The sequence below is a fragment of the Corvus hawaiiensis genome, chromosome 2, assembly GCF_020740725.1.
Source record: "Corvus hawaiiensis isolate bCorHaw1 chromosome 2, bCorHaw1.pri.cur, whole genome shotgun sequence".
NCBI classification, from domain to species: Eukaryota; Metazoa; Chordata; class Aves; order Passeriformes; family Corvidae; genus Corvus; species Corvus hawaiiensis.
In genome coordinates this window covers 31685337-31697650 of record NC_063214.1, presented here as the reverse complement: position 1 = coordinate 31697650, position 12314 = coordinate 31685337, and the positions used below count along the sequence as shown (strand labels likewise).

General features: G+C 44.8%; 1 protein-coding gene across 1 annotated transcript in view; it reads right to left on the bottom strand.

The window, feature by feature from the left end:
• The window catches only part of EPHA1 (EPH receptor A1), a 34191-nt gene extending 22622 nt beyond the window's left edge, over positions 1–11569 (bottom strand). The window contains exons 1-2 of the mRNA XM_048294174.1: positions 11212–11569; positions 8053–8120 (exon numbers count right to left, since the gene is read on the bottom strand). Coding sequence (XP_048150131.1) covers positions 8053–8120; positions 11212–11278 — 135 coding nt within the window. The 5' untranslated portion in view covers positions 11279–11569. The remainder of the gene's footprint in view (positions 1–8052; positions 8121–11211) is intronic.
• Between the last annotated feature and the right edge of the window lie 745 nt (positions 11570–12314).

Sequence of the window (12314 nt, the reverse complement as noted above, 5' to 3'; positions counted from 1 at the left end):
CCATCAGGGATAAGATGGAAACAAACTGAGACAGTTTGCACACCTTGGAGCCACTGTGTCAGGCTTTGCAGGCATCAACGAAGTGGTCTCTTTCAGTTTTAGCCTTTTTTAGGTGGGAAAGAAAAAGAAGCAAACAAGCTTTTTATGTTGACAAATACAAATTTCATCCCTGCTAATGAGGAGGTAGGCTACCAGCGACAGAGGCAGCAGACTGTGACAGTATTGCAAATTGTAGGCTCAGACTGGAGTCAGAAGAACTTGTGACTCGCAATAAGAATACTGTCTCCATCTCCAGCTTGCCAGGGACTTGCCCTGTCTCCTTTCAGATAAGAGCCTGCCTGCTGTGACCTCTATCTCATTTGCTTTCACATTACCTTAGCACAGCGTCTTCCAATTTGTGGTCTACAGAAAGGTACAGCAATACTTTTAAGAGACTTTCAGAAGCAAAAGCAAGGCAAGCATCTTGCCAGTAGGCTTAAAGTTACTAAACTAAGATGCATGTCTCCACTGGAAAAGTTAATAAGAGTTCCTACTGGAAAAGTTAAAGAGTTCATATGCTGAAATCCAAAAACTTGTTTAACTTTGGGTAAGAAAATTTCACTAAGATGAAAAGACAGCTAAGTTAGCAAAGCCAGCTACGGTGTACCTGTGCATAGCAAGTGTATCTCAACCTCATTTAATTTTCAACAGAATTGAGAAGCCATTAAATCTCTTCCTGAAGAAAAATTGCAAGGCCCCAAAACAGCAAACTTTTCCTCAACAATACATCTCTTGTGTACCAAGCCTGAAACACCTAGGAGAACATGTGCCGCTGAACAGTTTTTATCCCCTTTCCCTGCCTGTGAAGTGTCTTGACTTTTGTATAGTAGCATTTACATGCCAACATGACCAAAAAACCTACCTGGAACAGATTCAGCATTGAAGGTAATTACAGCTGTTCTACAATCCTAGTGTAGTTTCCTCAGAGGAAAGCCAGTGACAAGAGAGGCACCTTGTTGGCACCTGTCTTGATGCGGTGAAGAGCTTCTCTGCAGTTAAAATACATCTGACAAAAATTTGTCAGGAGGTAAGCTGGACCAGCCGACCAAAAATAGCATCACCACAGTGGTGTATTCCAGAATTGAAGTTTCTGTGACCCTTTACTAAATGTTTCTCAATACTCTTTGAAGTTCTTTTGCTGCTGTGGAAGACAATTTAGATGACGATGATGAAAGAAGTGTGGTGACATCTAGACACTCCATGAGTCCTATAACTTTAAATCTGAGAACAGCTGAGGCTGCTCTTATTTCTTTGATCATTTGGCTATGGTCAGGCAATTTTAATTTCATCACATCATCATGGAGCCTTTGACACAACTGAACACAGACGAGATGGTTACTTATCTACAGTATCTTTATGGGTGGGATGATACATTTTTTCCCCACAATGATCCATTGGTTATTTTCAGGGAGGAGCAACTCCATTATGTAATTACTCGTTCTTTAGGGCACTAGCACATAGGTCTCCATCCCACCCATGTCCTTTCAATTTAACTGGTACTCATGCTCTTATGGGAAAATAAGGTGTTAATGTGAGACACGGAGCACCAGTGCATTGATTACAGAACCTGTTTATCAAACCCACGTTCTGCTGTCTGCTCATTCTCTGAACTGTCTGACCACATTGAGGTCTTGTGTGAAAACAGTTCTGGTCACAACAGATGCTGCTAGATGAGGGATAATGATACTCTAGTCCAACATTTCACCTAGCTGGTTTGGAACACTTGTTTTGTATATACCTGCTTTGCTAACACTCACTAACAATACCAATAACTACAAAAAAGACAGGAGTGGAAAATCAGATTGTGCATCTTAAGAGTTCAGAATTCATGGCTAAAGCCATGTTACCAATAAAGCAAATGTTAGTTCTCGTGTTATTTTTGCATTGCATTGCGTAAGACCAATTGTAAATGGAAGTGATTTTTTTTCATTTTTTCAAGGTAAAGGGCTTTATATTGTGAGCCGTGGTTTTGTATGGTGTGTCAAGTGTACTTCTAGTGTTTACAGAGAACCTGGAAATTAATCTGATGGCAATGGGCAATACTTGTTCTGTTTGTATAAGTTCCTTTTAAAGATGGACCAGGTGGAATCCCACACAGGGATGGGGTAATTGTGTCTTGATGATGATCAAACCTGCCTGGAGAAAAGAAGCTGCAGGAGATGGCAGCCTGAAAGTCATGTGAGGAGCTGGCAATATTCAAGTCAAGCAAACAGAAGCCAGAAACTAGGCCTTAAAAACAATGAAAATAACCTTCCAAGAAATAAATCGTGGGAATATTTTTCTGCAGATCTGCCTCTGAGATGATGAGAATCACTGTTCAAAGCACAGGTTCATCCTTCAAGGACACAGCAGGCAACAAAAGATGTAAAGCCTTTTCTTTCTAATTGCTTGCCTGCAAACTCACCAGTATTTTAGTTGGTATTATAACAGAAGTTGTTTTGTTTGGGTTTTCTGGTTGGTTGGTTGGTTTTTACTAGTATTATTATTTTAAATAGCCTGTTAGTCTTCTTGGAGGACCATGCTGTAGGCAGGTTAATCTCCAAGCTCCAGCTGACTTGTGCTCTTTTTGTGTTGACATGACGAAGTTCAGTGAACCTTGTCCACTCATTCAGCAGCTATAAAAGAGTGAAGCAGCTTTCTGAAGCTGCTAGGCAACAGTTCTGTCACCACCATAGTGCCTGAGCAGCCGTGGTGATGAATGTTATGGCTGTACAGCATCTTCACTTTGGCTCATAACGTGCTCTTTTCTGCCCTTCAGGTCACAACACTGAGTGCACTGGCCAAGATTGTTACTTGGGTCTATGGTAGTGACTCCATCCTAGGCTGCCTAGTTGGTGGCTCATGCAATCTGGCCTTCCCTACAGCTATTAGTTTACACTTCACTTGCTCTCATCTCACTGGTTTGTATTCCCCTTTCTCACAATTCTGAGTAAAAAAATATCTGGATATGCATAACAATTTTTTTCTTTCTCTCCCAAATTGACACAAAAGAACTAATTTTCAATTAACAGGACGTCATCAACATATATCTCTCCATCAGTCCACAGACCAACAGCAGCAGGTCATGTCAGGACACAACCCTGAAGCCAGAGCTGTTCCCATTTCCAGGTAGCTATTGGCTTTACTAAGCATTTGTCCCTTATTTCTATGCAGATCCTGTTCATTCAGAGGAGCTAATCCCCTGTGCCTGATACTTAAACTGAGAGCAGTGAGGTGTACACTGCTACTCTGCTCCAGCTTCAGAGCTGATGGCACTCCTCTGAGTTAGCTCCTAAAGGACATGTATGGCCAACAGTTGTGGGAGGAGGTGCACAGAACAGCTTTTCTGATGGCTGTTTTTCACACCACCTTCTGATGCTACAAAAAGCTGACTGGCTGAGACTCTTCCAGGTGAGACTGAGTAAGAGATCACCGAGTCTGACTAAGTGAACTGCCCAGGTTTAATGAGATAGGAGTGCTGTGCTGGAATTACATGCAGGTTAAAGGCTGTGTGCCCCACAGCACTATTTCCTTCATGACCAGGCCTATCTGTCTGACCAGAAGTGGTGGAAACAGAAACCAGCCATCAGCTGATACCAAAATCTGGGACCGCTGAGTCTGGTGGAACACAACCTCACCTTGCTAGAGCCTGAAGGCATGTAAATGTTATGGTGTGGTCAGTGATATATAAGTTGCTGACAGGGCCACAGGTACTTGATCTAGTCTATTACCTAAAAATTTATCAGTGTAGAATTTGAACTATGCCTGGGCTTTAATAGAACAACAACAGCATAAAATATGTATCTGACTTTTGGCCTAATCAAATTGTATTCACATAGTTTTGGCAGTGGCTATGGTCATAATTACACCTTCCGTGGAACGTGAGGTGCAGAACCGAACAAGAATCACATAATTTCCAAAGTTTTCAAGTGTTTTTGGAGCTACAATTGTTGTAGTTGGTGGTTATTCATTGATAGCCTTTGGGATACTTTAGGCCACTGGTATTAAATGCCCATCTTTAGTCCTGTTTGAAAGTAGACTTTGGAAAAGATGAGCAGATCAAGTGCCATGCACACTCAGAAACCTGGTAGAAAGCTTGAAACTGATAGCAATGCTTTGAAGTATGTGTGGAAGCAAGAAAGAGTATGGAATAGGCAGAAAAATAATTATGTCCTCCTCCTTACCATGAATAAAAGGCTGAGAACAATGGCAGCCTGGAAAGGAGACTAAGAAAATCATTTGGAAGCTTTAATAATGCTATGATCCATGCAGGAATGTAAGATGGGAAAAGTAAGCTCCACAAACCAGCTACCAGTTGAGAACTGAGCCTTGCCAAACTTTTAATATCTAATAAATACGGCACAATTTGGCAGCAGTAGAGCTCACGTGATTCCTGAGATAATACACATCCAATTCAAAAAGAAAGTCACCATGAAAAAGGACCCTTTTACATGCAAAGACAGCTGTAGAACTGGTGAAAGCACATCTCCCAAGAAAATGTAGCAGCTAAAAAAGAATGAAGTGTGTTTAATTTCCAGTTCATTCAACAATATAGAGAGAGAAAGTCATATTGAGAAGCCCAGTGTGCAGCATTCTCCAGCACAAATGGCTTGGACCCTAAGTAGTCACATGTACTCATGGAAGTATGACTGGATTATGCAAATACTCTTCACATAAACAAAAACTGGAAAGTGTGGATAAAAGGAAAATTTCAATATAGGCCCACAAGCTGGGGGTGAGATAATCACAGCATTAAAGACAAATAGTGGATTGCTCAGTATGTTGTATCATAGACCTACATAAACTGATACAGAAAATCCATAGGAATAGATACTACATAAAATCATGAAAAAAAAATTATAAAATCAGGAGGACCTTTTGTGCCTGGGCTAAAAATTCAAGCTCAGAATTCTAATGAACAAACAATTCTAAACTATCACACAAACGCAAAGATTTAGGCAGGAAAGGACCTTTGGTTCTCTACTCCAATCCCCTGCTCAGAACAAGGCTGACTTCAAAGCCAGGCTGGGTGGCTTAGGGCCTTGTCTATTAAAAGCCAAATGCAAGAGGAAAACATGATTCCTCATCACAATCTGTTCACAGCTGATGCAATTATATTTGAAAGCAAATTAGTGATTGATAACTTTTTATATGAAAAATGTATAGCTTGTTATTTTACAAGCTGCCAAGAAGCAATGCTACTATGCCTGATAGCTGAATTTGTTCATGATTGCCTTCGAGGGGTCCTTTTTTGAACAGTTTCAGTGATTTCTGAAACCATTTCAGGTAGCTAGGCTGTTTGTGCAGCATGAGGAGTTTTAAAGAAATGTGAGAGCAAGTAAATTCTATACTCCTGACACCTTCAAGGTGGCCATCACAGGCTGTCTAACATATGTGAAAAGGTGGAAATCTACTAGTAGTACTGTGATACACCTCTCTGTGCCCCCCTGGTGTTGCTGTGGCAAAACTTCAAAGCCAAAAAAGAATTATCAAGGAATATGTTAGGTGATGGAGGAGGGGGGTGGTGGGTGGTAAGGTAGATAAAAAAGGACTATAGGAACTACAGTCTGCCTTTTTAAAAGCCTAGTCTCCAATAGTAGCCTAAAATGAATGAAACCCTTTCTAAGTAGCTACTACAAATCAGGCTAGCACGAACCTTTCAACAAACAAAACTCTGCAGACACTTCACCTAAAGTACAGAGACTTTCACTCAAAGACTACCTTTAGGCTTAGGCAAGATGCTGGCTGATGTAGTGCAGAAGCTCTGAACTACCGAAGTGCTGTCCAAAACGGAGCGGTGTTCTCAGGCTGAGCCCGTGTGTTAACAGGAGCATTGTCTACACTGGATACAGCCACGGTCTGACCATGAAACAGCCACACCTGGCAAGCCACTTCATCCTCTGCCATTGGCTAGAAGTGAGGAGAAAACAAAGGTGTAGTTCTGCCTCCACAGACTTAGCCAGCCTCTTCTGGGCTCTGCCTTGGGGGCCTTGTCCATATAAAGCCTGAGAATTCCCCAGGGCAAATTCCTCCTCTGTGCGATAAGTATATTGACACAAATCCAGCTCACTGATGGGAGATCTCTGGCATCTGAGGTTAGCTACAAGTAGCAGTGTTACATGAAGTACACCCTTCAGCTCTGTGCGCAGTACAGCTCACATGTTTCCAGCCTGTTACTAATCAACCTCGTCAGATTACTCAGTACTAATCTTGGCTCTTTTTCGTCAAAAAGTGTTCTGAACTAATTTCCGTTCTTTTTTGAACATATTTAATTCTTCATTTTGGGGGAATGGTTTCAGAAGCACCTGTTCAAAGTTCTGATTACAAGAGAATCAGCCATTGTTCCCTTTTTGCTTGTGGCAATTTGTCGGACTTCCACCTAACAGTTATTGGGAAATGATGTAATTCGACAAATCTCCTCAAAAGAGTTGCTCATAAGAAGTCAATGAATCTGTTCTTCATCCTCTCTTGTTTTATCAGTCATCCATATCCTGATTTGATGGTTTTGATTTCTCTCAGGCCATGTTCCCCATAATGTTCAACAATTCTTAGTTACAATTGTCTTTTGAATATACATATTTTAAAAAGCAAATGTAGCACAAGCAGAAGGATTTGCCAACTCTTAACACTGCTGTGAACCTACTGTGCAACACTCAGATCTTCTGTAATAAAGGTTTTATTTTCTTTCTATCAGACTTTTTTTTAGAATGCACTTTTCAGTAGTTTTTTCCAATCTTTTCAAGAGGCAATCTTCATCCTGAACATGCCTGGAGCCTAGAACTGGGGTAAAATTACCACACAGACAGTTGATGAGACAACAGAGGGAACAATGGGCAAAACATGATCTACATGTATGTCTCACTAGGGCACCTGTTTTGAGCAGGGTATAATAATACTACTAATAATAACCAAAACAGCTTTACTAATGAAACAAATGCAGTTATGCCAGTACAGGAGAACCTCACTGTCTGGCTCTACTTCACCCAGCAAGGCTACCGGGAGGAGGAGGAGGCTGGGGCGGCTTTAAACCAGCCACAGCGCATTACAGAGGAAAGTTATGAAAATGAGTTAGGAACAGGCTGAATCCGGGTCTGCTTTAGAACAGGAAGGGTGAAGACTCTCCATTGGAAAGCTTGGGACTTGCTACAAAGACAAGAGCATGGATGAGGAACTGAAACTATGTATTAACATATGTCCTAACTAACGCAGGTAGTCCCTAAATTCCCTTTTCTTTGTGCCCTCCTTCCACCACTCCCACAGTACTGCTGCTACAAAGGAAACCACCTTCACTAATGTAGGTTGTGACACCAGAGGGACTGCCCAACTACACTTCATACAAAATAGCTGTACTTGTACAAAAATACAAGTACAGCTGTCTTTCGGGGTCCAATTTTGCAGTGGTTTCAGGAGTACATTTTGAAGCACTTCCATCAACTCAATTTTACAGTCACAAAACGAAGGGAAATTCCTCTCTCATTGTCAGCTGTGTGGAACAAACACCACGGCTTGGTGTAAAGTCCTAGAATCTTGCAGCCCACCCACAAGGGCAGATTGCTGCCCCATGAGTTAATAGTTATTTCTTCAGTCAGCTGCTGAATTAAAAAACCTATAATGTGTTTCTAATTTCTTGAGACTCTGAAACAGAGAGCTTCTGAAACAGAAATACTTTTGCTCGGCCTATTTTCCGGGAAAAAAAATGCATGAGATTTATGTGCAGCATGACAGAATGAAAAACTGGGTGATGATTTGATTTCTTCCTTTTTCTTCATTGCTTTATTACTTCATAGAAACAGTATATTTCAAGGATATGTTTAATCATACTGGAAGTCAAGAGACATCAGTCCTTAAAAAGCTGGCTAGGGGTGAGTCTGCACAGGTGAAGGGAGAGAGACTTATAAAGCATAAAATGTCCAGGAAGAGGTGGAGCTTCCAGAACCTCGGTTTCCAGAGGGAGGGTGCAATTTCAACATGGATTATATTTTTCCATCATTCAGTACTGCCAGTGGCTCCCTTTACTCGAATGTGTGTACTCACCCCTACTTCCGGAGGGTCTGGAAGCCAGCCCAGTTCACCCTGTGCAGTGCTTGTGTCAAGTAGATCCACTGAAAACCAGAAGAGAGGGAAAAAATAAATCAGTGACCCAACTCATATGGCTCACAGAATGGTTTCATCCTTGTTTTGTCAAAGAAGGTAAAGCCTGCATTTCGTCTCTCACCCCCATCTTTTGAAGCCTTTCACCTTCAAAAAGCATGACTAGAGGAAGGATGGAAAGATACAAGACAGGGCACCTAGTCAGGAGTTAAAAGTTTTTACTACTATATGAGACCCCCTCCTACACACATCCAAAAAATGCATCCCTGACAAATTTTATCACTTCCTAAAAGTGCCCCCAAAAAGGAAGAAGGAGGTGGAAGCCTATTCAAATGGGAACCCGGCATTAGCAGCTGAACACGTCTTTCCTTGGAACAGGAAGGCAGCAGACTAGATGGCTGAAGAGGAAGGCAATCAAATAAATTACCAACACAAAAGATCAATCAGTGTCGCCTGGAGGGACTATTCAGTACTTGAAACACAGTGGGAAAGTACTGAGGCAGTGTGAAGTCGTAGAAGGGACTTTCCATTGTCACAGTACCCAAAAGCCATGAGATGCATCAGCTGTGCAAACTGATGAGCCCCCTGCTTCTGATTCAGACCGTCCCCCAGCTGACGGTGACCTAGAAATCGTTTAACCCTCTCTCCGACTTTTTTGCTCGGGACATCAAGAGAGTAATGGCTCCAGCCGTAGCACGGCCACCTCCTGCGGAATTGCACGGCTGCGTTAAGCCTTGCTGCTGGAGTCGTGTGACAAAGGAGAAAATCATTGGTATGTTCATTTTTAGCCCTCAAAGGAATTTGAAAATGCGATCACAGTTTGGCCTAAAGTCTTGATCTGAAGACATGTTAAAAATGTGCCACTTTGTCGGCAAACATTGAGAAAGCAGAGGAGCTGGAATAAGATGTACTGTGGGATGTGCAGCTTTGTGCCTGCCTTTGGGTCTGCCGGTGCTGCCAGAACAGACTACTGGTTTCTGCACACCTACTGAAGTCCCAGCTTGGGAGCATAGGAAACAGGAAAATTCTTTGGATTCCCTTTTAGATTCCTGTGGGTGTATTCAGAGGGGTCGTTTCTAAACATCTTAGAAAAGAATTTGGGGGTGAAAGGTAGGAGTGGGGAGATTTTAAAATGGCATTTAAATAACCAGGTTTCCTCCCCCTCATCTGACTGTTTTACAAATACTCCCTGCCAACTACAAGTAATAGTGTAAAGTGCAGATCAGCAAGAGTCCTGTGGAATGAGGAAGCAGGCTGTGGGCCCAGAATCAGAGATAAGAGGGATTGCGCTGCTGTTCTCACCTCTGAAACACCCTTTCAGGAGTGGGAGAAGGGAAAAGCAGGAATCCAGGTTTTGCAAGTTCACAGTGCTCGCAGTATGGTCATATGGAAAAACCTTCCTAGCCACAGACTCCCTGTCCAGACAAGGCTCCTCATTCACTTCCCCTCTACTCTCAATCTCTTTATTTGAGATAGTATTCCTCTGTGGTTAGCTCCAAAAACTCCAAGGGTGAGGTAGCCTGTCCTGCCAGACCCATCACCTAGATAACATCTATGCCATCCCATCCTCTTCAGGACTGAAGCAGCAACGTGGAAGTGAGAGGGGCTGCATGGCAAGCTCTAGCAGAGCAAGGGAAAAGGAACTTGGAAGCGGCCAGGACAGGAACCTGGCAGAGCCCATGTGCCAAGCTCCGCACTGTCAGCAATGGCAGCTCCTTCAGCTGCTGAGTGCCCAGTGGAGGGACGAAGTCCATTGCCAAGAAGTACTTCTCCAAGTAAATCCCACAGCAGGGATTCCCCACGGAAAGGAAGATTGCACCAGTAAGACTGCAGAAGCAGAGGAATACAGTACTCAGGGACTACGAGCTCTCTGGTCCACAGCCTTGCTGCTAGGAATCTCACGTGGCTGTCCAGCCACAGGGGCGGAGGTGTCCCCCAAAATAAGAAAGGCTTCAGATAAGAGAGGACGCCGGGAAAATGAGCTGTTTCCCTGACAGACAAGTTAAGGAAGAGTGGATCACAGACACAGCCCAAATGAGATGGCTGAGATAGGGGAGAAGCTGGCAGACAGGTCCCTGACTGCTACTGCCAGCTACTGGTTACACGCTTCTGGAAACCAAAGCTTGCGTGGTGTCACCCGATATTACTTCTCACTCAGGCTGGCCTTCTACACAATGTCTGCCAGCTGCATCCGCGTAGCTGTATCGTTAATAGAAACGTGCTCGTCAAGGACGCTTTAAAAGATCACTCAGCACTCGCAGAATCTGAGATGAGCCCACGGCTGAACTGCCAGTTATGACAAAGTCCCCTCAATCGAGAGCCTGAAGAAGCGAAGGAGGGCTGTCCTTGGGATGGAAAAGCCCCAACACCTCTTGCTGTACAAAACAGAAGTCCCTGACAGGGATTGACTGCAGGAGGAGGTAGGGAACAGAGCAGAGATTTACACTTCCCTCACCTCTCTATTAAAAGTTACCATGTTTCATAACCACTGTGCAACTACCAAGATGGAAGGAAAAAAAAACCACAACATCTAATAAAAGCGAGTAAGTGGTACAGAGAAGGGAAACATGGAAGCCTGAAGAGGTGGAAGAGGAAATTTTAAAGCCCAGCTCCGTCTTCTAGGGCTAGGGCAGGTAAAAGAGTCTCTGATAAAATGACTGTCCGCTTGCTCACAAGGGTTAACTCCTAAGAGGGCTTCCTGAGGAAACTGCGGGGGTGTTGCCAGAGGAGAGGAGAAACTTTCTGAATTTGTGTTTAAACTTGTTATCTGCAAGGCCCGTGTTTGAAGGAAACAGGGGCAGAATTCTCTTGGATCCCTGGATATGCCGAGGCATTTGTGCTTCAGCCAGGAGGAGGTGAAGGAGGGGGAGAACATACCTGGGCTCTTTCACTGAGCCACCGAGATTCGGATGGGATTTGCCAGGCTGTGGTCCCCCCCACACCCGGCTGCCCTTCCCTGACACCCCAGTCGCTCTGAGGTGTCCCTGGAGCCGCAGGCGCGTGGGCCAGGTCCCGTTCCCTGCCCCTCAGCGAGGTCGCTCTCCCTGCGCGCCCCAGCCCAGCCCTCCGGGCAGAGGGACCGGCGGCGGGTCCCACGCTTACCTTCTTTCCCGTGCGCCTCGGGAGGAAGGAGAGCCCAGAGGAGAAGGAGCCCGAGGGAGAGCTCCATCCCGCCGCTGCAGGTGCTCAGCCCCAGGCTGGCCGGAGAGGGGGCCCGGCTCGCAGCCCCCGCCGGCTCAGGCCTCCGTGCCCGGGCTGCTGCGGGCAGCGCATGGGCCTCTCCCGCAGCCTCCCGAGCGCGGCGCGCACGTTGCACAAGCGCCCGCCTGGCCCACGGTGGTGATGAAAGATCAAGGCGAGTGGGTGGAGAAGCCTTACTGCCTTTACCTGTTCTAAGGGGCTGGTCACAGACTTCCCATCTGGCAGGCAAATAAACCCACCTTAAAGGCAGCCACCTCTTTCCTGGGAGCCTCCCTCCACCTTTGCTCCACTCCCGTAAGAGGCTCCCGATTGCCACCTCCTGGGCAGCCCTCGCCATCCTTCTCGGTCCCGCCGGCCCCGGCAATGGCTTTAAACTGAGATTTTAGGAAGAAATTCTTCAGGGTGGTGAAGCACTGGAACAGGTTGCCCAGGGAGGTTGTGGCTATTCCATCCCTAGAAGTGTTCAAGGCCAGGTTGGATGGCGCCCTGGAGCAATCTGGTCTAGTGGAAGGTCTCGTTCCAATCCCCATGGCGGGGCAGTTGGAAACAGATGATCTTCAAGGTCTTCTCCAACCCAAACCATTCTGTGATTCTGTGATCTGTGATAATGGGGCTAATACCACTGAGCCATCCTCACTGCATATGTTTAGGAAATCAATCGGTACACAGGGACAGTGGCCCATTTCATTCACAAGTAGGTCACAGAGCAACAGTGATACCACTTTGTCTGGCAGAATCGCTGTTTTCCATTTAGCCAGATCCTCAGCATTGATGGACAGTGCCTGCTTTTCAGCAAGAAAGAAATCATGGGAGAGGAGGCAAGATAGAAGGATTCTTTTTCTCTGTGTAGGAAGACCTCATGGGACTCTTAGTTTTCTTCCTGAAAAAGCTATTACACCCCTCCGCACAAAATACAGGTGGTATTATTACACTTACACTTGCTGTATGGCTGCATTCCTCATGCTCTCTTCCTCCTCCTCCTCCCCATGGAAGGCTAAAGAAAG